The sequence below is a fragment of the Acanthaster planci genome, linkage group LG18 (assembly GCF_054643075.1).
Source record: "Acanthaster planci isolate LZ-2023a linkage group LG18, COTS_SCS, whole genome shotgun sequence".
NCBI lineage: Eukaryota > Metazoa > Echinodermata > Asteroidea > Valvatida > Acanthasteridae > Acanthaster > Acanthaster planci.
Genome location: NC_141794.1, coordinates 10,927,854 through 10,954,313, shown reverse-complemented (window position 1 = coordinate 10,954,313; position 26,460 = coordinate 10,927,854). Strand labels below are relative to the sequence as shown.

Here is a 26,460-nt window from a genome sequence, read left to right as displayed (position 1 = left end):
AGTCATAAGTCCTTCCAATATGTTGCAGTCTAGAAATTTGTTTCTTTGGTTTGAACTAAACGGCTCCCGTTGGACATTTTTTTCATGGATTCTAAGGAAATCGGACACTTCTTACCATTTGTAATTGTTTGGTTTTTTTTTTCGGTGTTAAAGCTTCTCTTGTGTTTCCATGAAATTCTATCTCCCAATGCAACAAAGTCTGGGTTAAGAATTTCCACATCCACCACTAGCCATTGCTGAGGTTGCAGGCCAAAATTCTTTTTTACTACTTAAGGGCCAGTCAACTGGGGGTGTAAAAACGAAAAGTGGAAGCTTCTGGCAGGACTGCGAGCTCGTATTTTTCAGAAATTCGGACAAAACACACCTGCCTAATTTGCACACTGTGTAGTAGGTCCGTAGCTACTTTCAAAGTGGCAATGGGTTTCAAGACTATAGGTTAATTCTGCCGTAAATTCGAGTCATTTGCTTAACTTTGCAGCAATTGAAAGGAAAATGATCAAAATATGAGGAAATATTGTGACTTACAAAGCTGTGAAATATTTTATTGTCTAGATTTTCGAGGTTATTCACAGCCTGCAAATTTCAACCTATATTGTCCAAGGACTGTCGAAAACAAACCCAAAGCGATAAAACTGAACCAATTACAAACCAAATCAAACAAAAACATCAAATGCCACCCTGCATTGTCAGTATAGCGACCTTGCTATCCATACAGGTAAGCTGTCCAAGATTCATGTGTAACGTTACAATTCCAGCAATCAGGCCTAGATTTGTGATTCTTTTTCTCTTTCTCTTTTTTAAGGAAGCGACTGCCAACTTGTTCGAATCTTTTCCTGTTGCTTTGATGCTGTACTAATACCTATTCAGCTCGGAGTTTAGTTAAAGACAGTGTTTCCTTGCATGGCTGACATGGACGTACGAGTTGCATTCATAGAGGTCTGCATGAAACCGAAACCACGATTGTCGCATACATTGAAATTTTGTCCTCGGAAGAATTTGGTATGTGGACATGCCGGGGCCTCTTTACACTCTATGCCGCACAGACTCTTTTTTGACTAGTCTGAAAAACTCTGTGTTTCCTAAGTGAATGCCTCGATATTTTCTCTGTTCAAATTGGACTTGTTATTGTTTTCATATTGCTAATAGGTAAAGGGGAAAATTAGTATAGCGTCCAGCAAAGAACACTTCGAACATTTATTTCCGACTGATGAAGTAAGGCTTTTGGGGTCCATAGGCAATATTTTTGCCACTGCAATCGACCTATCAACAAATCAGTGTTGGGGTTTGGACAAGTCCCCCGCAAAAAAAAAAAGGAAAGCGGACCAAGGTTATCCACCTCAAGGTCAATGGATATCGTCCACCCATATACCCCTTGCGCCCATTTCCTGCAGACTGCCACTCTCTCCAAAAAAATAAGAAAAACTTTACAGTCATATAGCCATCGATTATCCAGGTTTCGCGATTAGGCTTAGTATTGATTAGTAAGTGTTTCGTAATGGGGTAGTTGCACTGCAAACGAACATGGAGCACTTAAAAAGAAAGTGAAGAACCCTATTCTGTTTGAGTTGTATAGCTCCGTAGTTGTACAAATAGAAACGTTGTCTTGGTGTTTACTTTATATCAGGACACTAAAATGAGCTAGGCATGCGTGCATGTTTGCCGCTTCAGCACGTCCTCTGATCAGACAAGAAGTCACACACATTTCTTGTGCTGCCTGGGTAACTCATGAAGCTGTTTTAACTGTAAGTACAACAGTAATATTGCTGAAGGTGTTGAGATTCGCCTTCTGAAGTGAGGTAAGATTAAATGAAACTGAAGGATTGGATTAATTATGAAGGGGGCATAAAATCAACATCAAGTAGGCCTGTCTTTAGTACACGCAATTTGGAACTGAATGAAAGTAAACCAGTTGATTGACTGGTATGATGCGCAGTAAAACCCGATGCAGACTCACTGTATTGGTCAACTCTTGATCCGCATTGTCCTACAGAAAACTGATCGAGTTGGTCGTTACAGAGCACATTAATTGTCTTTCTCTGTCCTCATTAGCTCAAGTAAGAAGATAATTTAGTGTCATCAATCAAACTACCTAGCCTTAACACCAAGAGGGAGAACAGTGCACAACATGCCTCCAAAAAAATCAGCAGCTTCGACTAAGAAAGGTTATATAACAAAATTCATACTTCCTTTTATTCGTGAGAAATTATTTCCCGAATTGTTTTTTATGTATCGCTGCTGCACGTTTTCGTAAGATTTCAACCAAGACCGAGGTAACAACTCTCCAAATTTGTTATTGTACTTTATTCAAAAGTACACCGCTTTACCACATGTTGTTTTTGCCTTCCCGTCACCAACACAATGAATATTTTTTTAGGATGTAAGTTAGTAGAAATACTGTATAATTATATGCCAAATACAAAGTGCACAAGTACAGAGTCCTCAACATACCCTAATCCCTGAAATGAAGTAGCTAAAAACGCCAAATAACAAAAAAAGTCAAAACAGCTCCCCCGAAGCGAAAACTATCAACCGAATATAAAAACCATAATGCCCAAAAAACTAGCAAAAACAGTTGTGAGGTGTCATACATGTGTCTTTGTTTAGTGCAGATGTGCCAGTTGAGAAGTCTTCAGATCTCAGGGTATCAATAAAGTTCAGTGACTTCAGCAATGAATTACTGTGTAATGAAGCAAGCTACAAAAAATCTGGAAGGTAGGAAATACCATAGAATTAGTATCCACTGTTAACCCAGAATGTTCTTTCTATTGGGTTCAGGCAAAACTGGAAGAGGGCGCTTGTTCATTGGTCCTACTGACTGTAACATCAGTGACAGGTGTTAAGACTATTCCCTCGCAAGCAATTTGTTTGTACACCACAGTTATTTAAGACAGAATTATGTTGCTTACTAACAAAACAATGACCACTTCCAATTTGAAACCCTTGTTGAAGCACTCATTGCAGGCTATGAAAGACAAAAATGGAAGAGCAATGTAGACAGATTTTCTATCAGCTTCTGTGGGTTCTCCCAACACTGTATGCAGAGGTTGCAATCGAGTCATCAAATCCTGAGATTCAAATGAAGTGAGAAACTACAACCAAGAGTTACGTACGTTTAGGCTATACATGCAGCCGTACAAAATGGTGATCATTACGTACTTATAATCAAAAGATAGATATAGATCTATAGATTATACACTCCTTTGAAAGCGGGCTCAAGGGCCAGAAGTAGGTCCACTACCGCGGACCTCCTCCTTGGGGCTTCTATCATTTTCTGACCGGTTAGCTCGACCCTTGTGCAGATGGCCGGTGGTGTTAGACCCGACTGGCAACGCAGCCACCTTCCTCAAGTATCGAGACGCCATCCTGCTCAATGCTAGAACTCCGAATGACCTTGTGCCGAACACCATCCGGCGGGCTGTGCTGGCAGGATTGAGGTAAACTGTTGTCGAGCTGTAAATTCTCGAAGCTCCTAAATCTTGAAGCAGAGCGTTTGACATCCCACCTAATTTGAACGCAAGTCTAACTCTGCACAAGGGTGGGTCCTGACCCAAATTCTGTGGGGGGGAGGGGAGAAGTTGAAGGTGGCCTTGGAATTTAGGAATTTCTTTATAAACAATATCATGCGCTTTTCAGGGGATAAGGCTAGAGTTTGGGGCGTGTCATACACTTTGGAAAAGAACTTAGTAGTAAATGTGCTCCAATTGCCTTTTTCATACTGTTAAAAAATCGCCCTTTTGGGGGAGGGGTTAGTCATGGCCAGCCATTCCCCTCTCCCATTCACCAATTCCTCCATATACATGTATGTCCTTGTGGGCGCTTCAGATTTCAGCGCAAGCAGTGTATAAGGTACTAACAAACTACTTTCTTTCAGAGGGGATAAGATGCTGTCTTTCTTCCTTCATCAGATACGGGAAGCCTCTGGTTCTTGATCTAGAGGACTCGGACCTTTTCGACGTCTGCGTGACGAAATTCGACGAAGTCCAGAAGGGACTGATGGATGATATCCTCTCCAAGGAGATCATGAAGAATGAAAAGTGAGCATGCGTAAATAATAAGTGTGACTTATACATCATGATGATGCACTGATGGTTTTTAACACATGTTGTTGTAGAGTCTCCACAAGACCAACAAGAACCCTTCTCGAGTCATTCATAAGTCATCCGGTTTGAAGCCAAAGTGGCAAGCTATTCGGATGGAGTGTGACCCAAGCGGTCCTTTGTTCGCCCAGCTACTAATGGTCTTGGGAAAAAAGATGAAATGATGATGTGGAAAGATTCACTGTGCTGTACTCGACTCTAACACTGGTCTTTCACAATAGGGCCGATTCAAAGCAGTGCGCCTCCAAGAGTTTGCGACGCGTCGACCAGTCACAAGGCGCGAAATCTGACGACCCGTTCCAGACGCGCATTTGGCCGACAGATTTTGCGCACTGTGATCGGTCAACTCGTTGCAATCTCTTGGAGGCGCACTATTCTGAAACGCCGTGATTATTTCGTCCAAATTTGAAATATTTTGCCGAGGGGTAAATTCTTTTGACAGTGTACTGCAGGTCCCACTCTGCTGCGTTCAGACATCAGCCCGAATTCTGTAGGGATATAGCTAAGCGCTGGCGCCGGGCATTTCACGCTGACTGTAAGCTGTACTGCAAAAGGCCAAAAGGCTAAGATCCCCCATGACATCATGCGCTCCAGAAACATAAATAATGTACATGGAAATTTCTATACGTGCATGTACTTGCAGTTACATCAGCTTCATTGAGATGGTTACAGTGTAAAGCAGATTTTGGCCACATTTTGTAAAGAAAATTCACAGTGATAGGCCTGCAAACTTTCTTCTCGTTTCCGAATTTTTTGTAGTCCCCAGCACCGATCATACTTTTCCTTTTTGACTTTCCTTGCCTGTTTTTACTCAGTACACCGAAGTAAAGATTAATTCAAAAGTTTCGGCCCAGCAATTTCGATATGATTTTCAGCGGACTTTAGGGGGTTAAAGGTTTACATGTCACCTCTATGAAGTACGAAGGATGGAACATGTTAAACCATGGAAGTACTAAACACGTGTATAATAGCTCCATGGTTAAACCTAACACCGAGTGCCCTTCTTAAAGACGTCGTCAGAAGGAAAGCTTGGGAGGGCATTGATTGACACAATTTCTCTGACTCTTTGGGAGTTTTCTTTGAATTATCTATAATTTATTGTGTGGAAATGTCTTTGGGAACGACTCATTAGAGGGTTTACGCGGCTGCCATCTTGCAGGCTAGTGCTTTAGTTCCACAGGGTATGCACAAAGGATGTTCCCTGTGGAACAAAAGAACTTCCCTGCAAGATGGCTACCACGCAAAGCCTCTTTGTCCATGTGGACAGAGGGATCCCAAACAATAACGCAAGGTTTCGCATTAACACAGTTCCTGTTTCGCTCCTCTTCCCTTGACCCCACATTCACAAACAGGTACCTGTCCCTGGTCAAAGACACGGATGGCCCAGAGTTTAAGGCGGATTGCTTCCTGTCGGAGGTCGACAACTTCCTGTTTGTAATTACCACCAAGATAGCTCCCCCGTCTCCACTGCGGATAAAGACATTCGTGATCGAGATCAATTGACACCACAAGATGAGAGGTCTTTCTTCCTCAGAAACATGGTTAGACTAGAACAGGCGGGACGCAACATTCTCCGGCAATCCCTTCCATGAGCCGAATATTTTCTTCTGTTTTAAGATGACTAGTTTGAAATATAAATAGCTTTGGAGTACAAAGATATTTGATACCAATAACCAGCAATAAAGCAGACAAATTCTACGAGTGGTTGTGTTCTCTTTCCATAAAAACGACTTTATTAAGGTTTTTTTAATCAGTGACTGCCATCCTTAGAAAATATGGCAAAAAAATTGTACCAAACCGTAAAAAAAAAAACACTTGAAACAATAAGGTGCGCAGACCATGGGGTAAATACACCTATTTTATGTTCCTACAGCTAAAGGAAGCGCTGGTTATCATTAGGGCCTATTTCAAATCTATTTTCATTAATTTATGGTCATAAATAAATAAAAGTCAAAATGAGGCTGGTCTTGAACAAAACCGTTTGGGACAATATTTGGAAATGCAGGACTAGAATCAAATGTTCATGACGTATTTGTTGGGACAAATGGCCACACGGTATTTTTTGCCATCCAGAAGAGTTAAAAAATCAACCTCACGACAATGTTAGTCAACAACCAGATTGTGTTCATCGTTTCAACATATTAAAGGGTTTATGAGAAAACGCTCTTTTACACAAATTGTTGTTTTTAAATGATTGACACACCGTTTCTTAGTTAATACTATTGCTTTTAAAATTTCAAATTTTCCACCTTTTCTGTGACAAACGAGGATGCTGTGGTTGTGATGTCATTTCAGGAAGACACTGTTCTCTCCCAAATATTTGTAATCTAAAAAAAAGCTTACTGCAGATATCTCTATTCTACTATCAACAACTGAGACAAAAATCAACGACAAAAGAAAATCTAAAATTTAACTTTCAACCTTCTCAGTGGCAATTTTATTTTTATGCTGGAATAACTAGCATCGAAGCTTCGTCTTGTTTTATTTCATTCACACTTTTGCCATGACTATACTATTTGGCATTGGAATAAAAAACCCATACAGTTACATACATACAGTTTAAGTTAGCAATGTTATTGAAAGAAAATGCCAAACGCTACACTGGCACAGCATGATTGAAAGTTCAGCGTTTCTCAATTTTCAGCAACTTAACTGGATGTTCATGAGAGCAAATAAAATAATAAACAGACATATCCATCACAGCTGGTTCTTCAGTGCTTTATCGTAATTATAACTGCCCACCAGCCCTATAAATATTCCCTAAACCACCTTCAACTCCACGGGAAGCATCAAGCTCAGTGCTGTCCCTTGAGAAGCCGAGAACCATCTCTACTCTCGAAAAGGTACCCGCCCTTAGACGGAGAGAAACAATGAGACTATACAAGTGACTTACCCAAGGCTGCAACCAATCATACCTCCTACCCTAGGCCATGCACACTGCGTGCTCTCTCATATACCCATACCAATCAGTACTAACGTAGATACATTGTAAGAGAAGTCGCAAACACAACATCGATTTTAGGTACATGTACCCGAACGGTTGCACAGCCCGTGTGTCCCCAAACAGTTTAAACAAAGTTCACCAGTGTTATATTTTAAATGTTATACTTTGGCATGAATTAGTAATACTGTAGCTGCCACCAACGTGGCTCCAAAATGTTGCCATCGTCTTTATCAGACGTACAAAAGTTCCGAATACAGTGTGTTTTAATTCAAAGTGGCAAGATGTGACGGTCGGTTGACTTTCGGCCTGCAGGAAGTGATTCGACTCCACTGGTGCACGACGGCGTAGCATAGGCTCGACAATGCCCACAGTCCCATGCATATGAAGTGCGTGGTCTGGTAGGTGCCCGTGAGGTCGTAGCTAAGGCCTGCGTGAGCGAATGAAGGATTTACCTTATTATCAGAGGCAGATCGAATATAATACTTCGAGGTCTCACTCTCCAATCGTTCCCAGATGTGGTTTGCAGAGGGGCGCATGCCAAATTCAATTTTAAGGAAATGTGAACATGACACCACACTTAGTTGTTTTACAGTTATCATAAAACATTTACACCGAAGACGGCATAAATTTACCCTGCATTTGCATTCATAAAGATCTGTTGAAATACATCCAGGCTGTTACTTTCCAAATCGGAAGAGTTCAAAGGGTCAAGGCCGTATCGAGTTGCGACATGAAGTGCTATATGACACTCTGTGGTGTATTTTTTTTTTGAAAAATGGAAAGTTTGTACATATTTGGCGATCCGATTTGGGTATTGGCTGTAAGTTATACATACGAGGTGGCATGTAGCGACCGATCAAGGCTGGACGACTGGTCATGCCGACCATACCCATAACGGTCTCTGATCTGAAGTCTGACCTTTCTAAGCATGGATTTGCCCTGGCGCAAGGGCCCAAGCAAAGACGTTGATACCACTAAATTATAAACATGCTTTGTATGCAATAAGCAACATAGTGGAGAAGCGCATAGCAAGAGCAAGAATTACCTGCTACAGAGGAAGCCAGTAAACCGCCAATCCCGTACGAGATTTGAACTGACGTCAGCGTCTCCACTGTCCTATCAGCGCCGAAGAGGTCGACAACACAAGCCCAGCCAAGGCCGAAGGCTATGGAACGCACAAACCCTGCAACTTGAGGATGAACGTAGAGATTTTTTAAACAATAAGAGCGAAGGACTGGACTTATGCATTCATCAAAAAGCGACGAAAGTTACTGCTTGATATAATCATTTGACAGGAAACCTGTCAAATGATCGATTCTCGATGGTCGATTCTTGTTGATCGACTCTTCATACTTCAAATTGTGACATCAATGCGCAATCACAGCTAAGAATAAAAAGGAAAGGTTCTGCATGTAGGCCTAGCGCTATAATGAAAACACATGTATTTGTACAAAATGTAGACAGTCAATATCCCAATATTTCAGGTACAGACAATCTCAACTCCTGGTGTGCTCAGAAAACAGGTAAACGAAATTAGTATTACATGCCGCTTTATTGTAAAGTGCAAGTCTTGTCTCAAAAAGTATAACCCTCTTCTAACTACCTATAAAAGTCGTAGCTAGGACCTGCTGTTTAAAATAATATTTTTGCAACCACTCTTCCAAAGATTTGGGAAGACTGACCGCTCGTTCACGTAACATACTTGAGAAGCTGCCATGACAGCAATAGGATTTAATGCCACAACATCCCAACTCAGCACGGCGTGAACTGGACCTCTTACATTTGCCGTGCGCGTGCCATTGCATGAATTACCATATTTGGTGGTCTGGATACCAGAGCACCCCAGAAAACTGAAGCCAAGACTTCCTGAGGCATCCACAAACTTGACATCTGTGGCACTTACCAACGGCATAGAGGGCGAAGATCCACAACGACGTTCCCCTCGTCAGCAGGAATGATCCCGCGGCCCCGAACGCGGATCCCACGGCGAGGAGAAAGATCCGCTGGAACGGGAGAGAGTCCCCGGTAAATGCAAAGAAGAAACGGGAGACCAAATCAACGATGCACATCAACGTGATCAGCAAGGCCGCAGTAGATTCTGGGATGCCACCTACTGTCATACAGCTAATCTGTTTGGGATTAAGTAAAGACAAGAACGCTTGAAAGCATACTTTTGCTAGCACGACAATATCATCTTTATCGTAATCGTCATCCTCGTTTGTCTAACCGTTTGCCATAAAAACTCCGTCGCCAGCACCGATTTTACGGTATTGAGACCAACACAACACCTCCAACCAACATTCAGGTCAAAACTAGCAAAACATGCCTTGGCCATTGTTCATCCCGTTACTTGTCACTGGTGTTGTCATATGAAGCAAGGTATGAGACGGAGAGAACCCCCCTCCCGCCGTGTTGGTCATTGTCTCACTGGAATCTGAGGATTTCTTTTCCGACATCTAGAGGGGATGTTTTAGGTAACAATAGTCTATAGTGTGTGAAGCGATTGTACACGTGGGGAGGGGGACCTCTTGGTCTCATTTTTGCTGGATTAGGTGCTGTGACTAGTTTTATGTCAAGCTTCGTCTCCACCACAACAATTCAATCTTACACCACCAACTTCCCACTAATCACAATCTCCATCATTTCACCGCTAACACGACAGGTGCATCTGATACGGAGAAATGACTTTGTCTTTTCTCAGCCAATGTCTGTTTCGTCGGTATTTCTCTACGTCTTACCAAGTTTATTCCATTAAATGTGACCGAGAGGGCTGTTGCAAGGGTGGCCAGGAAGAAAAACGCATGCCTTGGGTCCTTCATCAACCTCACGTACTTCTGCCACGTGTTTGGGTACCTCTGCCTTCCCCCTCCCTCACTGTCTTCAACAGTCTTCTCGGACGAGTTAACGGGTTCGGTAAGAGAGTTTGCCTCGTGCTCCTCATTACCGTCCGGTGAGGCACAGTCTCCGGATCACTGATCCTGAGCCAAGTCCGGTTCCAAGCATGCGTCCTCCTCACCGTCAAGCTCCGTCTTCCGGTTGCTGTTCTCGTCACCCTCTGCCGACGGGGCCCCGCCCACCTTCATCATGTTCAGCTTCTCCTGCTCGGCTGGGGTGCCCGCGTCTTCGGCTACACTGTCCAGCCGAGTGGGACGCAGCGATGGAGTCTTGAAGACGACGGCGAGCGGCAGACAGATCACGAAGATCACGATTGCCTGAACTTGAAGGGTTTGACGCCACCTAACGACAGACAAAACGGCTTCTAAAATCGGTGTTAGCAGAAGGGTACCTAGATAGGGTTTACAAACGATATACAACATTCGTTGGCACTTTACCAAAGTAAAAGTCCCAAATTTGAAAGATGCATAGGCCTATGCGCTCAAGTACCGGTATATACATGTACAATGTAATGGGCGAAGCCCCAAGTCATTACCCAGTGTCCACACTACAAGATTACTAAAAAAAACCACCTTATTTCGGAAACCTTTTGTTCAAAACTTCGGCGGGCTTACCACTCCCCAACCGGGGATTCCCGACAGTGGGCGTCTAAGATGCCCACACCAGTGATGCCGGGATCCCCAGTCCCCTTTCCCTCCCTCCCTTTACCCTTCTTCCCTCCCCTCCCTTCAATGCTGCCTTCGTTTATACCTACTAAACGAGTAACTAATGTGTGGAAATTTAGAAAAGCTTGTCTTCGTATTTACAATTTTCTCTGTGTATCCCCTTCTTTTTTTTTGATTATCTTACTTTAACGTACATACGTATTTTATTTCTGTTCATCCAAGTGTGCTCTCTGATAAAATGTGTAGTCGTTTACCCCTGTCAGTCCTTTGTTTTAGTTTAATTCTCATTTACAATTCTGTTGTATGTCTTTTCGTTTAATTTATTTTTGTTCATCAGTTTGTTTCTGTCCTTGATTACAAACTTTTGATTACATTTCAATTTCAATGTCAATGATCTTGTTGGTATATTTTTTCCAATTAATGATCTTTTTGTACTTTAATTTGTGATTCTTGGTCTTCTTATGATTATTTAGTAACTTCTTGTTTGTATTCATTCTTCATTTGTGTTTTTCACGCCATCTGTTTTCAACCTTATTTACGTGTCTTTTTCCTTGTTTATAAATCTTAGATAATTGTTATATTAACGGCTCCTCTTTACTGTGGTCAATCGTAGGATAAAAAGGCTCATCTAATTACTGTTCTATCCCCCTCCCATTTCCCTTCCAGAAGCTTGGCCACGGCAGTGGGCAAATTTGCCCACGTCCAGAGATGCCGGTAGCCTACTCCGCCCCTTCTCCCACCTCCCCTCTCTCAGCCCGGCCTGAGTCCGGAGCAGCTGCTCGCCTCGGCGAGACAAGGGCCGTAGTCCCTCTGCCTCCTGACGCAGGCCCTCCACCTCTCCTTCTAGCACCCCCCCGAGCCACATAGAATATTTTCATTAGTTACTTGGTCAATAGTGTATATTTCCTCCCATGTATTGTACAATGTTCCTGACTAAATTTTGCTGCTGTTGTTTTTCTCTTTTGTTTACCCTACATGTCTTCTTCTCGATTGTAATAATTTCATCTGTTGACGGTTGTTACCGTTTATATTGTATCTCTAACAAATCTTTTATGTGTAAATATTCTAATTTCTTGTAACTTATTGTATTTTTGTTCATTTCAATGGAATGAAATAAAGTTTCCATTGGAAAAGTCAAAGTCTTTTCTAGGTCAAACCTTGCATCTCCTTCCAGCTTTTCTTCCCTCTTTCTTTACTAGGTCAACTTGAACCTTGCATCTCTTTCCAGCTTTACCTCTCTCTTTCTTTTCTAGGGCAAACCTTGCATTTCTTTCCAGCTTTTCCTCTCTCTTTCTTTTCTAGGTCAAACCTTGCATCTCCTTCCAGCTTTTCTTCCCTCTTTCTTTACTAGGTCAACTTGAACCTTGCATCTCTTTCCAGCTTTTCCTTTCTCTTTCTTTTCTTGGTCAAACCTTGCATCTCTTCCCAGCTTTTCCTCTCTCTTTCTTTTCTAGGTCAAACCTTGCATCTCTGTCCAGCTTTTCCTCTCTCTTTTTTTTTGCCGGTCAAACCTTTCACGATCAAGCCACAGTTGCTCATATTTTAATTCTGTTTCTCTTGCATTTTTCTCTTCAATCATTTCCGAACATTCAGCAAAACAAGCCCGAACTCCTGACTTTGCCCGTTTCACAGTATCACCTTCATTGTGTCCTGCAGCAAAGAATAATTTAAGAATAATGTAGGCATACAATGCGTGTACATTTACATATAGGAAATCCAAACATGCACAAGCACAAAAAATTTTATTAAATGCCTCAGGATGATGGCAAATGGCAACAATTTCCAAGAATCTATAGGATAATGAGACAACATTTTAATACGCACTTGTACACGTACATGTTAATGTGAGTCACAAAATGTTTACCTGGTCTTTTTGGGACATCATGCCCTGCATGGCAGCACTTCTAATCTTTCTCCCCTGTTCCTCCTTCCTCAGTGACTCTCCTCTGTCTTTCCCTCTTTTCCCTCCTCTGTCACCCTGCAATTAGCTTCCACAATCATCTCATTGACTTCTTTCAAAAGCTGATCAGGCTTTGTAGCTTGACCAATCACAAGACAGCTCCTAATGTTTTTTTTTTGTTTTCCTGTCGCCTGCAGATGATAGGGCCACTGTGATTTGTCCCATTTGTTTCCATTCAAGTGACCAATCGTAGTCCAGCTTTCATTTGGATTGGGTCAGGAATACAAAAGGAAAAGATAGGTGCTGCGATTGGTCAAGCTATCAAACAGCTGACAGTTATTGAAAATACATGCTCAGTGATGCTGCTGATATTCTGTACTGTGTGTCACACCCCTAGAGTTGTCCTACCCTAAGGGACAGACCTTTGGTAACTGAGACACGAATATATACACACCTGTTGCTGGAAATTTGTTTTGCCTGTACAATATTTACATTTTATTTATAAAAGAACACAAAATAAGGATTATTTCTTACATTAACATTGTTATTTATTACAATTTAAATGTGGAGATGAGCGCCTCAATGTCCCGCCACCATGTTGTTTCTATTTCTTGCGGTGTAGTCGGCTTATGTGGCCTGTGGCTGATTCGGCAAGTTTCTGCGTCCCGCCGCTGCGGTCCAACCCTTCCGTCACCACCGGTCAACCGACTCCTTCTTCCTCTTAACGTAAAAACCCTGAAAATTACCACCATATTCCCATGTTTCTGGTTTTGCAAGGAATAAATGTATAAAATAAATATCCAATATCATATTTATACATGGCTAACTTACAGGAACTGGTCGTTTCCTGGCTTTCCGTTTCTCTGAACAGTCTAAATGTACATGCAGTTTATTCTACTTCCATAAGTAGAAGTTACTCATCTTCAGACTAACTCGACTCACGACTACAAGTCATCGAGGCTGGCCGCTGCCCTCTCCTCGGAATCCAGCAATGAACTCCTCACATCACCCCATATCTTTTCTTTTAAACCCGAAAGAAAATTCCAGCACTGCCACGCCTGATTCAAAAGAACTCAAAATGTTTTGTGTACAATACCCTTCATAAATATTCATTATTCAAATCAATGCATGAGTGGCTACATCTACCAATAACAACTCAACTGGCACTCAGCCCATCATTCTGGTAAGGTTGACTGACTTCAGGAATGTTTGGGTGTGGCGGCTCAGGAAAATAAAATCTTGTTTCACCACTAAATACCACGTTTATCATTTCAACAATCAGGGCCAAAATTATACGCTATTATTAATTTAAAAGTAATTCTGATTTAATATCACTCTGTGACACTGTGAATGGGCAAAATTCTCATGAATTCCATCATTCTAATGAGGATATCAGGTGAATAAACCTCCCCATCCGACATCCACATGTAACTTCACCGAGAAGGCATGCATGAAAGTTTGTTGCACAAATAGCTGTGATGGAAAGAGTAGGTTGGCACAATTAAAACAGCCAGAATGTGTTTATAGGAGTTTGTACATGGCTGTATTTAAAGGTTGTATATAGACCTTACAGTTCTGGAACTAAGCCTAGACGATGGCCCGTGTAAGTTAGCCTAGATGTAGGGCCTGCTGTCTGCACAGCTGGGGCATGGTGGTCGTCACTGCACGGTTACTTTTCTGTTTGCTTTCCTCTCATTTCTTCAGGCATTGCCCATAAATCCCAGTCCATTATCATTGACGGTATAACTAACAATCACAATGGTGATTTCCTTCTGTTTATAAACAACTCGCCCACAAAATCAGGAAAAACAATTTCCATTTTTTTGTTTATGTGTGTAGCAGCCGATATCTCTTGCTAGCTTGTATGGAATTAAGTTTGAGACGGATGTATACGTCACACGGAGCGCACAATGTGATAATGTATTCGTACATGTATCCGCAACCGCGGCTGTGCGAAACCTCTCTAATATCAACAAGTGATATTTTCATATTCATGTTGTCATCTCAGAGACAGAATCTAGACAGTGTACATATATTGATTTGGGTAACTGGTATCCATTCAACCGGTGACATGCATTCATAGCCCTCAGGTGGTGCATGAGTGCTCACCACATTGACTCTTCAGTGGTACCCACACATGATGGGGAAATTTGTTGCTCATGATTCTAATATAAACCAGCAGGTGGACTTGAATATCCAACCATCCAGGCATGCGTAACCAATCCTTGCTTTATTGTTTCAGCAATTTGAACGAGCCAGTGGACGTGAGAGTATAACCACCCAGGCTTAAGTGATTTATCTGCTCTGGTCTTAGCAATGGCTGGACTTCAGCCTTAAACAATCCATGCTTCAGTGACCAGCCCTAGCTCCAGTCTCAGCAACACGAACGAGCAGGTGGACTAATAGCTTCAAACCATCCAGACATGATCTGAGTGACTAATTATAGCTCTGGAGCCTCCTAAGAGACTTGGTGAGTTTTGGGCCTCAAACCATGCAAGTTTGCGACCAATCCTAGCTCTAGTCTCTGCAGTATAAACCAGCAGGAGGACTTGAGCTGCAAATATCCTTAGCTCTTAAGAATTTAACCAGGCTTGAGAAATATTCGCCCTAACCATCCAGGCTTAGTGATCAGTCCTAGTTCTTGAGCCTCTTCCAGGCTCGAGTATAACTTGAGCTTGACACCATGCAGGATTGAGTGACCAATCCTAGCTCTTAAGAATTTCACCAGGCTTGAGAGATATTTGGCCTAAACCATCCAGGCTTGAGTGACCTGTCCTAACTCTTATGCCTTTTACCAAGCTCGAGTTTAACTGGAGCCAGACACCATCCAGGATTGAGTGACCAATCTTAGCTCTTGTCTCAGAAATTTAATGCATAGCAGTCACTGCATGATAAATTTTAAGATTCAGGTATGGGCCAGGTACAATTTGCATGTGTTAGGTTTCTGGAACTATTTCAAACATTGAATGATTGCGTCAAATTTCTGAAGATTTTACCAAATGTATTATTCCTGTCTTTCTTTCAGTTCTTCAATTACAGTGGTCTACTTTCTTGAAGAATTAATTTACTTTATGAAGTTTTGTGGGTAAGTCACGACAGATTCTTTCACAAACCTCTGGGAAAATGTTAGAAATAATGAACAAACTGTATATTTGATGTTGGGACAGAGAGTTTGTAATTTCCTTTAATGTGTTCAGAGAAATGAGTAACACTGAATTCAAAAGGTGCTGTAAGAAAATCTTTTGAAAACTTTGAAAATGATTTAGCCGTAGAACAGCTTGTTTTTGGCAGACAATTTCACAGAGCATTATTTCAGACCATTTTATCCCCACACCCTATTTTGAACTCAGTTGTCCTGTGCCTAATCAATTGTAGACTTGACATGCCTATTGGCACATTGTCAGTACAGAGGGGAAGTATCAATCGTATCTGATATATGGCTTTATTGTTGCTGCCAATTGAAGGCCGCATTTGAGTCAGCTTGCATGCACATCAGTGGGGAAAGTTGACATACATGTACAAGTATGTCTAATTTTCACAAAAATGGGGTCAAAATGACTGGAAGATATTACTAGAAAATTGACCTGAAGGCTTACAGCCTTAAAGGTTCTTCAGACAATTTTTCAATAACATTTGTTGTCTGCTTTGCCCCGAGATTAGAGCCATTCATTTCACAGAGATGATTCCTCGGCCTTACTTACACGATTCCCACAATTTCTTGGCCCACACAGACTCCTCTTTTCAACAACATTACAAAAGGGAATTCAGAAACTAGCTGCGAAACAATAAATATATGGACTGTAAGAATGAAATTTTCTTTGGACATGAAAATTATATGTGTACCGGATATTCGGTTACAAAATGTCCGTAGTCATAAGACTTGGCATGAAAATGTGGGGGCATAAGTGTAGAATTTGTCAGGATCCATCGGATTCCAAATACATGTGTGCATGCAATCGATTCAGACAATTCTTGTTATTTTGACAAATGTGGTTTTACTTGAACAACCAAAGTGGCAACACTCCTTTTCTAAGCGAAAAAATAGGCTTATGCATGTATTTTTTTTGTAAATTTTAAAGCAGATTTTTGTAGAACATTTTCTGTGACAGGGATAGTCCATGCAACTGAACATAAAATGCTTGATGCTTTATATGCAATATTTTGCTAGGTTTCCAAAAAACATCTACAATGACGACGCCTCCGTCAATAAGCTATAGTGTGTGCAAAATCAGACAGCCGTTGCTATGCTATTGTAAAGCAATGCATTGATGAGCGTGCCGTTGTTAACGACCAACCCCCCGCGAGCCTGGTCGTTTATGTTCTAATCACTCGCATACAGCTTGGAATGGCATACGAGTCACCGGGGACTGTCTGAAGCCATTGTAAACTGATCGTTTGCATGAATTTCAAGACGGCAACAGTCTCATGAGCTAGTTTTGATGGGTCAAATTCGTTCTACTGAACAATGTGGGACTGAGAACCAGTCGAGTATTTATTTCACAGTCCGGGTATTCCCCACGTGAGAAATAGTCGCGGAGTAATAATTGTAATCCAAAAGCTAATAGTCGTATATTCGGGCACTAATTTGCGTCTGGACCTGATATGCAAAAATCTGGAATGACGCCGATTTAGTAAAAACTTACTTGAACATCTCTGCAGTAAATGTTAAAAAATAAATTGAGTCCCACCACAGCCTTAAAGGTTCTTCAGACAATTTTTCAATAACATTTGTTGTCTGCTTTGCCCCGAGATTAGAGCCATTCGTTCCACAGAGATGATTCCTCGGCCTTACTTACACGATTCCCACAATTTCTTGGCCCACACAGACTCCTCTTTTCGAAAGAGAGGAGAATTTTATTTGAATTGGGACAGCGCACCCTGCTGGGATTCAAGACGCGTTCACTCAATAAAAAGGTGCAGACCACTAATTCAAGCAATAATTTCTGCCGAGCTCATTAGCATGAAAAAATGCCACCTTTCTTTTAAAAAAGGAAAATGTGCCACTCCCAGAAAAGGGAAAACTGTGAACACTATTCTTATGATTAAATGATTTTGTGGCTCGATCGCTCTCGATCTGATATCCGTAGTAAAAGATCTGAAAATTGTCCAAATGAGCCCGTCTTGGTGTCATCTGAAAGCATCTTTCTATCGATCTGATAGGCCTATACAGCTTTCATGGCCATACTTTGACAGGCCGGATAATCATTGGCGAATGAAGGCGTTTCCTATTGTCACATTTTCAGAATCAGCGGACGCAGCCTTTTTCAAAATGCCAACCCCTCTACTGATGACAGCAGTGAGGGCCATATTTCAACCATATTTTTGCATGTTCTGCTTTTGGGTGAAAACCCAAAGTGTTGTTTGTCTGTCGACTTGAGAGAAGTCTATCGGGAGGGGGGGGGGGGTACAGCAAAGCCCGCAACGTTCCTTGCTTGGAGTACACTACATCCCACTACCTTGGCACTTTGATGCGGCTTCAACCAGTTGTTATAACCACACTTGAATAAAAATTCTGAGAAGACCTATTTGGGGTATATTTGGTATGTAGTATTACAAGATTGCTAAAAGAAAACAAGTGGAATTGGAATTATCGCGTGTGAGCAAACAACATTACAAAAGGGAATGCAGAAAGTTAGCTGCGAAACAATAAATATATGGACTGTAAGAATGAAATTTTCTTTGGACATGAAAATTACACGTGTACCGGATATTCGGTTACAAAATGTCCGTAGTCATAAGATTTGGCATGAAAATGTGGGGGCATAAGTGTAGAATTTGTCAGGATCCATCGGATTCCAAATACATGTGTGCATGCAATCGATTCAGACAATTCTTGTTATTTTGACAAATGTGGTTTTAACAACCAAAGTGGCAACACTCCTTTTTTTGAGCGAAAAAATAGGCTTATGCATGTATACTTTTTGTAAATTTTAAAGCAGATTTTTGTAGCACATTTTCTGTGACAGGGATAGTCCATGCCACTGAACATAAATGCTTGATGCTTTATATAGGATATTTTGCTAGAATTACAAAAAACATCTACAAAGACGACGCCTCCGTCAATAAGCTTTTGCGGAAAATCAGACAGCCGTTGCTATGCTGTTGTAAGGCGATGCATTGATGAGCGTGCCGTTGTTATGACCAGCCCCCGCGAGCCTGGTCGTTTATGTCCGAATCACTCGCATACAGCTTGAAATGGCATACAAGTCACCGGGGACTGTCTGAAGCCATTGTAAACTGATCGTTTGCACGAATTTCAAGACGGCAACAGTCTCATGAGCTAGTTTTGACGGGTCAAATTCGTTCTGCCGAACAATTAATGTAGGGACTGAGAATCAGTCTAGTATTTATTTCACAGTCCGGGTATTCCCCACGTGAGAAATAGTCGCGGAGTAATAATTTCAATCAAAAAGCCAAAAGTCGTATATTCGGGCACTAATTTGCGTCTGGACCTGATATGCAAAAATCCGGAATGACGCCGATTTAGTTAAAAAATAAATTGAGTCCCACCACATGACGCGCGGCAGGATTTCGGAGTGAGTTGCACGTGGATTTCCCGAATCAACCGCGCCTGTATAAAAGCCACGTTGGCAAGTGTGCAACACTCATTCACTCGGGGTCTTTGATGGTGCGACTGTATGGCGAATACTGCTGTGCAAATGCTGAAGAGCGCGAATGGGATGCACTTGTAACCACCGTTTTCAGAAACTGTGAATTCTGATGATTTGTCGACGGATGTTTGTGTATCGGTGCAGCAAGTCTCCGTTCTAGTTCCCCCGCATCTCGGAAGGGCACCTGCTATGGCTGAGGGCGGCTCGCGTTACAACACTGGAGACCGTAGGCATGGTAAGTTGAGGTGTTGAGACTCAAGCAATTTTGCGAACCCGCTGCTCACAGTGATGCAAGCCAGAAGACAGCGGTCACACCCAGGCTTTCTTCTTCACACTTGCGCCCAGCAATCTGCATTTGGCACTGATGCGATCGTAGCCCTGCATCGCAATGAATTATATCAGTCTTTTCCGGTACAGAAACTCCAATGGTCAGTCCATACTCTGAAACACACTTGTTTCATCGATGAAAGTGGCACGCATTGTATGTACTCTTGTTTTGGATTGGTTTTTGGTTTTCGTTTCAACCTTGAGGGACACCCTTAAATTCTGTTTTCAAGGCCCAAGGGACTACTTGATATATACTCATGCAAGGTCGTTACTGGACACGATTTAGGGTTGTGGGTGGCATTTAGTTGAAGTTTTTAAGGGGACTAAGTTTTGTTACTTTTACTATATGGAAAGGAAATCAACACTCATGCATGGGGGGACCCCAGTAGCAAAACGCAATGACAGTTACCCAAATGGATTTTGTAGCTTACTTTTGAATTGGCCGTGCATTCACTCAAGCACATGAAACCAAAGAATACACACACAAATAACGGCAGCTATAAAATAGTTAAGCTTCGTACTGTGAGGAGCATCCGTCTACATGTATGTGGCATTACCTCAGTAATTTGGGCTAGAAGTGGCAGAACTTGGGCAAACGTTTCTTGCCTGTGGTGTTGCCCCTTCCATGAGTTTGGAAACAGTAAAATCTAATAACTGTTTCTACTGAAACAGTTATTGATAACTCGTCTGGGATACATTGTGTATTGCAATGCATAAACTCACGTCGACTGCAGGTCTGGTTTTTTGTACTCGTACTTTCCTTGACCGACATGACCACTCCGTAGTCTGATTCTTTTGGAAACCTGCTTAGCTATGACCTCTTGCATGTGTTGAATGGTTACATTATTCTGTTCGACAAACTCTCAGCAATGGGTATTTCCAATCAATGTATTTATTTGTGTATAATGTGTAGCTTCCACGATGTAAGAGCTCAAAACGTTCATGATTTAATTACCATACAGTATTTTTTACAAGCTGCATGCGCATTCCGACGCACAACACCTCAAATGGTGCCGAAATGATAAATAGGTTGTGATTATTCTGAGTTTGTGACTTCGATTATTTACATTGGAATTATTAACAGTCTTGGAAAACTTTTTTATAGCTCGTTCTTACGCGTACCAACTTGCTTAGAAACCCAAGCAACTAAACACAAAAGCTCACAAAAAAGATGATTGGTCCACGCTCAGAAACAATGTGAAAAAACACTTGTTTCATCCGATGAAACAGGAAGCATGCATTTCAAATGACTACAACATCCATAAAAAAACCTTAACGGCCAAAATACATACTATTAAGAAATTAGAAAAATTAGGAAAGCAGCATGTTGTAAGCAAAAGGCATAACTGGCGCAAAGGTTTGGCGTATAATTTTTCTACCATCAATAAAATATGATGAGGATGACACTTTGTCTGTACATAGAAATGGATGGTGCGCGGTATAAACCCCAAATTCTAAAAGACTGAGGTATTTTTCATGGTACAAACCGGCAGAAAAGAAACATAACATCTTGATTCATTCGATTGACTGCACTTTTTGTCACATTAAATCTTAAGATTAAATTAAAAATACCACAGAAACCGTAAAGGATCAACAAACTCTCTCGAAATCACACATTAAGCACACACATAAGCACAGTTCATCTGTTTAAATTCCTTCAGAAATTCGGACAACTATTTAGACTGGAACCAGAAAATTTCATATGTTGGAGTACATTTTTTCATGATTGAGCACCGCGAAACTTTGAAATTCTTCTTCCACTGTCTGTTCTAGGAATATAAACTTTGGTATTTCTGATTTGGTGACTTGGGTAAAAACATCACTTAGATATTTTTGTACTTTGCCGGTTAAAACGTTCAAAACCATAGTACTTATATGGATATCTCTTCCTGCTTAAACAGTATTCCATCCCAATCCGCTTTGCACTTCTGATACTTCTAGATGATGAATCCTTCAGAAAAGTTTGTCCACCTCCATTCATAATTACATCAAGCCTTTGCATGTTTCTTTTGCATTCTTTCGTTTTTATTACAACAAAAAGCATTATAGTTCTGTTGTTTTGTTTTGTATTTGTTTGACATGTGCGGTATACCCTTAAATTCTGTTTTCAACTTGCCATGAAAGTTGGTCCTTAGAATTAATGCAGTTGATTAAAAGAAGCTCAATTATCTCGATCAATTAAACTGATTATATTTTACCTTACGTCCCTCTGTCCCGCGTTTTAGTCATAATGAGTACATTTTTCATCCATTTTACTGTGTTTGCACACCACTTGCACTCCAAACTGGTTGCCACGGATCCCGTGACGGCTTTGCTATTGATTTTCTTGGCTCCAAATGTGTACATTGTCATCCGAGGAAAACTGAAATGTGGGCTTCGTAACATAAGTTTTAAAAGATGATTGATTAACTTCCACCTTAGCAACGAACCCCAGTAGTAAGTTCCATATACCCATAGTAATTGTTGTTACTACATTGCAGTGTAGTTTTCAGATTTCAGTTATTAAGGACATGAATCCCCATGACAAATTGTTCGTCTGTTAATCGCGACGGATGGAAATATTTTGTGCACGGTTCGCACAACATGTTATATTAGTCAACACTGACACTAGCAGTAGTCTGGGTCCTTGTCCTTTGTTACTCCTAAAGTTGCGTGCTTAGATAAAATCCCACTAGCATGCAATATCGCGCACCTTCAAGTAGTTCTGGCTAAACATTGTGGACTTTGTTTGGCATATGGCCATGTGTCATTGCAATGACGTTACAAGTACCCCTTCTTTATCGGCAATATGAGAAAAGCAAAGTCGACGAAGATTGTTGCACTAGATATGGGTTATTAGTTATAGGTAGAACTACGTTGTCACGATTATTGTTTGGTCGTAAAATAAAGGATAGCTTCACCCACCAGAAATCCAACCAGCAATTTACGGCCACACTTGATATTTTATGGATCCTTAAGGCCGTCGTCGAAGGCGTTGCTGGAAGTATTTGACCGTGATTGACACCCTTCTAATGTTAATTAAAGATCTTCCTAATTAATTTCGACAAAAATGCAATCGTCAGATAAAGATTGCCATTATGTTATCGTTACGTCGGGTCTGTGTCGGTTCAGTTTGAATAGCATCTCCACTTGTAAAGCCTCTTGTGCTAGAAAAAGAACAAACATTGGACTTTGTTTCTCTTTTTTCTTAGGCAAATTTGGGTTGACGGCTACTTTTCAAATTCGTAGAGACACCCGTGAATGCAGTGGGGATGTAAACATGTTAAAAACACCGTCGTCGATCACCTCTTTCATAAGAAATACACGCTAAAATAATAATAATAATTCCAATCCTGCCCATAGAGCAAGATGTTTTCGTTGCTCAAACCTTAAGCTTAGATTTCCCTGTTTACCGATTATTTCAAGCTGTTACTTCGCGGGCAAATTCTGTGGGTATGGCTCTTATTTCTCACCCTGTTTTTGCATAAGGGCATAAATATGCATGTTACCAGTCTGAAACTGTGCTTTTATGAACTGGCTTAAGAGAATGGACGCGAGGGCATTAGTTGCGTCAGTCGAACAGTGGTCGAAAATATTTATTCCCATTCGTAAATTTTTGTTGTACAGTTTCGTTTTCATTTCCCCGAACACCCCCGTCCATTTTATGGTATATCCTTCTGCAAGCTGTCCAGAAAAATCTCCACACATGGACTTGGCGCTCGCGTGGCGTGTTCTGCGTGCCACGTCGTGCGCTGATTTTGAGCAAGGAATGGATTAAAGTATATCCAGATGCCAGAGCATTTTTTTACGCAGGGGGAATTATCGACCTCAGTGGGGATTATCAAATGTTAACACACGGACACGTTGTGCGCTGTTGAATAGGGAAACTGGGGTATTTATGAATGATTGATAAGTTTGTTTTATGTTTGTAATTGTATGTGCTCAGTCGACTAGGATGAAAAAGTAATGATTCCAAAACGAGTCGAAGACCTTCTGAATTTGTCGGTAGATTTAATCATGTAGGAGACGGTGTCTCTAAACTGTTTTAGGAAATAGAAAAGACTGAAGACTAAAAATAGTGTATTGCTTTTATCTTAAGTGACTTGAATGCGGGTAAAAAAATCCAAAAATGTGCGCAGCGCGTTTGGAATTTGGGTCTCTGGTATATGCATGTAGCACTACAATGGGCCATAGGTCAAGTAAGAATGAATAGGTAGGCCTTGGACAGTATATGGGGATGATTAAGAGCATTTCTTATGGGGACATTCCGTCACCCCTACGATGTTATTGCAAGCCCAGGAACAGGTGAAATGATAACTGCACCCAGCAGGGAAGAGTTCATGTATGCTTTTGCTGAAAGAGGGAGCCGATAATTTAGCTCTCGCCAGCTAAAATTAACTACAAGATATTTAGCCGGACATGAGCAACAACTGTTATAGGGGAATTAAAAATTGTAACCGTGACAAGTATCGGTCTGGTTCTGAGCTAAAATAGAGCTGTAACTTTGTAGTGATGTGACAAGAATCAGACCATTTCAAAAAGAAAAAAATCCTCGAGATCTACAACCAAGATAAAGATATTGCAATACTCTGAATTTAACAGTTGGAGTCGATTAAAAATAACAAAAGAAGATGAAGAGGAAGGCCAAAAACCACACTTGGGAATCGAACTTACATGTACATGTAGCTGGGAGCAGTTTACTTGTTGAGCTCTCAAGATATACACGCTTTCAACTTGACTAGCAACCCTACATGAAACCTTTATACTTAATTACCTTGACTGAGTGTAGTGTTAATAGTAATAATACTAGTAGGCCTACTCCTCTTTTTCAAATTTTGTATTGAATCGGTCATACTTACAGGCTTCCTTGTGTATATGCATCAAAAAGGGCACAAGGCCTAGGGGCCTACCTACCTGTAGCAGACTCAGTACCATTTAATAGAATTTAGCCAGTGGCGGCCACATATCCACAGTGTTTCAGAAATGTCATGAAACTGGATGCCAGTAAAATACATGATGTACATGACCAAATGGCCTCCAACTTCAGCCTAGGCCCAATTTGGCTTCACAGTAACTTTGGGTCACTGATTTAAACTTCTCACCCTGAACTTCTGTTTGTAGGCCCTACATCATACATGCTTTCCTCCCCCCTAAAGCTTCCCAGGTGTCCCTCAATTCTAGCCTTTAACTTGACAACATGAAAGTCCCTACCTAGTAATGCCAGTGTCGGGGACAGGGAGAGAGAACTATGCGTAGGCCTACATTATATTATGTACCTTTCACCGGTGTGACTTTTTTGACTGGAGTCGACTTGGTCGTTGTTTTGGAGGTGGCTGGTTTTCCTCCAACAGGCTTCACTGTGGGTTTTTTAGGCGGCATTCTGTCTCTTATTATAACAATTTAATTAGGTCGTGGTTTTCATGCAAAACTACATTCAAGGTGGCTTAACCGTACAAGCAGTCTACAGGCTTACGGCAAGGTCTGCATAATGGCGCAGGTTTAGCCGGTTTAGTGCATGGGATTGAAAAGTTTGAAGCAGCCGGCCGTGACTTCCACGGTTCGGGTTCGCTATGCCTTGCCGCGCTATAGCGTGGCTAGCAACGTTGCTGCTAGCGGGGTGTTGCTAGCGTATAAATTGTTCACAGCAGTGTTTTCGTACCAGTGACAAATGATGATTAAAACTTGAATATTTCATCATGCTACGAATTATACAGCATTTAGGTTTTTATGGTATTTTTAATGTCTCAAACAAGAATAGCAACTCTCTAATAAATATGATTGGGACATAACTTTAGGTGGAACTATATTGTTTCTTAAATGATCACTGACAGGCTAGTTGTGTGCACCATACGCAAAACAGTCTAGTTCCCAGACCAAACGATTCCGGCAAACTGCAGGGCCCTTGCACTGCACTGATTCAAGCTCCATTGAAAACTGTGTAAAAACCGTACGAAGTTCCGAATCCCGTTGCGGGCAACTGAAGTCCGGAGCCTTAGGCCTCTCAAACTAAACACAGCGTGTTTTGGTCCTTCGGGTTTAATTTGATTTTCAAATTTTAGCAGGTTAACCAATCAATTTTTTTCACCCCTAAAACTTTCCCAAGTCTTCTCAGCAGCCATTTTTCCAATTGACCGTTCCCCAACTTTACAGGTTCTCATTTCTGACAATTTTTTACATTTGTTGTCTGCTTTGACCCGAGATTGGAGCCATTCATTCCACAGAGATGATTCCTCGGCCTTACTTACACAGTTCCCACAATTTCTTGGCCCACACAGACTCCTCTTTTCGAAAGAGAGGAGAATTTTATTTGAATTGGGACAGCGCACCCTGCTGGGATTCAAGACGCGTTGACTCAATAAAAAGGTGCAGACCACTAATTCAAGCAATAATTTCTGCTGAGCTCATTAGCATGAAAAATGCCACCTTTCTTTTGAAAAAGGAAAATGTGCCACTCCCAGAAAAGGGAAAACTGTGAACACTGTTCCTATGATTAAATAATTTTGTGGCTTGATCGCTCTCGATCTGATATCTGTACTAAAAAAATCTGAAAATTGTCCAAATGAGCCCGTCTTGGTGTCATCTGAAAAACATCTTTCTATCGACCTGATAGGATACAGCTTTCGTGGCCATACTTTGACAGGCCGGATAATCATTATGTTATAACCACACTTAAATAAAAATTCTGAGAAGACCGGGATGTATTTGGTATGTAGTAACAGACAAGATTGCTAAAAGAACACAAGTGCAATTGGAATTATCGCGTGTGAGCAAACAACATTACAAAAGGGAATTCAGAAAGTTAGCTGCGAAACAATAAATATATGGACTGTAAGAATGAAATTTTCTTTGGACATGAAAATTACATGTGTACCGGATATTCGGTTACAAAATGTCCATAGTCATAGGACTTGGCATGAAAATGTGGGGGCATAAGTGCAGAATTTGTCATGATCCCTGGGATTCCAAATACATGTGTGCATGCAATCGATTCAGACAATTCTAATTATTTTGACAAATGTGAGTTTTACAAACAAAGTGGCAA

General features: G+C 41.3%; 4 protein-coding genes across 10 annotated transcripts in view; 2 read left to right on the top strand and 2 right to left on the bottom strand.

The window, feature by feature from the left end:
- LOC110978797 (acyl-coenzyme A thioesterase 13-like) overlaps positions 1-15,590 on the top strand; it is a 78,798-nt gene extending 63,208 nt beyond the window's left edge. For all 5 annotated transcript variants that reach the window (XM_087148419.1, XM_087148423.1, XM_087148429.1 and 2 more), the window contains 2 exons: positions 14,744-14,971; positions 15,527-15,590. Coding sequence is in view for 3 of the 5 variants with exons in the window: in XM_087148423.1 (XP_087004549.1) it covers positions 14,744-14,777 (34 nt within the window). In the remaining 2 variants the exon portion in view is untranslated. The remainder of the gene's footprint in view (positions 1-14,743; positions 14,972-15,526) is intronic.
- Positions 1-24,995, bottom strand: part of iqank1 (IQ motif and ankyrin repeat containing 1) — a 70,870-nt gene extending 45,875 nt beyond the window's left edge. The window contains exon 1 of the mRNA XM_087148415.1: positions 24,695-24,995. Within this exon, the coding sequence (XP_087004541.1) occupies positions 24,695-24,797 (103 nt within the window). The 5' untranslated portion in view covers positions 24,798-24,995. The remainder of the gene's footprint in view (positions 1-24,694) is intronic.
- Positions 42-6,799, top strand: LOC147796218 (IQ motif and ankyrin repeat domain-containing protein 1-like). 3 transcript variants are annotated; one of them, XM_087148610.1, is made up of 6 exons: positions 42-1,742; positions 2,050-2,162; positions 2,610-2,712; positions 3,300-3,434; positions 3,906-4,034; positions 5,450-6,799. In XM_087148610.1, the coding sequence occupies exons 2-6, from the start codon at positions 2,126-2,128 to the stop codon at positions 5,598-5,600; spliced, it is 555 nt and encodes a 184-aa protein (XP_087004736.1). In that variant the 5' UTR covers positions 42-1,742; positions 2,050-2,125; the 3' UTR covers positions 5,601-6,799. The 3 variants fall into 3 exon arrangements, with proteins under 3 accessions (XP_087004736.1, XP_087004735.1, XP_087004734.1); XM_087148609.1 differs by having other exon boundaries at positions 42-1,796; XM_087148608.1 differs by having other exon boundaries at positions 42-2,162.
- Positions 6,506-9,911, bottom strand: LOC147796217 (monocarboxylate transporter 13-like). Its single transcript, XM_087148607.1, has 4 exons — positions 9,780-9,911; positions 8,945-9,170; positions 8,087-8,230; positions 6,506-7,468 (listed from the first exon to the last, which is right to left on the bottom strand). The coding sequence occupies exons 1-4, from the start codon at positions 9,858-9,860 to the stop codon at positions 7,305-7,307; spliced, it is 615 nt and encodes a 204-aa protein (XP_087004733.1). The 5' UTR covers positions 9,861-9,911; the 3' UTR covers positions 6,506-7,304.
- Positions 24,996-26,460: the final 1,465 nt, after the last annotated feature.

What these genes read in the sequence shown, in the direction of transcription:
- LOC147796218 (XM_087148610.1), top strand. Translation starts at nt 2,126, where the DNA reads ATGCCTCCAAAAAAATCAGCAGCTTCGACTAAGAAAG. An exon ending in AGCAGCTTCGACTAAGAAAG is followed by an intron (nt 2,163 to 2,609) that starts GTTATATAACAA and finishes TGTTTAGTGCAG; the next exon opens with ATGTGCCAGTTGAGAAGTCT. An exon ending in GCTGTGCTGGCAGGATTGAG is followed by an intron (nt 3,435 to 3,905) that starts GTAAACTGTTGT and finishes TTCCTTCATCAG; the next exon opens with ATACGGGAAGCCTCTGGTTC.
- LOC147796217 (XM_087148607.1), bottom strand. Translation starts at nt 9,860, where the DNA reads ATGAAGGACCCAAGGCATGCGTTTTTCTTCCTGGCCACCCTTGCAACA. An exon ending in CATTTAATGGAATAAACTTG is followed by an intron (nt 9,171 to 9,779) that starts GTAAGACGTAGA and finishes AATCCCAAACAG; the next exon opens with ATTAGCTGTATGACAGTAGG. An exon ending in CTTCGCCCTCTATGCCGTTG is followed by an intron (nt 8,231 to 8,944) that starts GTAAGTGCCACA and finishes TTCATCCTCAAG; the next exon opens with TTGCAGGGTTTGTGCGTTCC.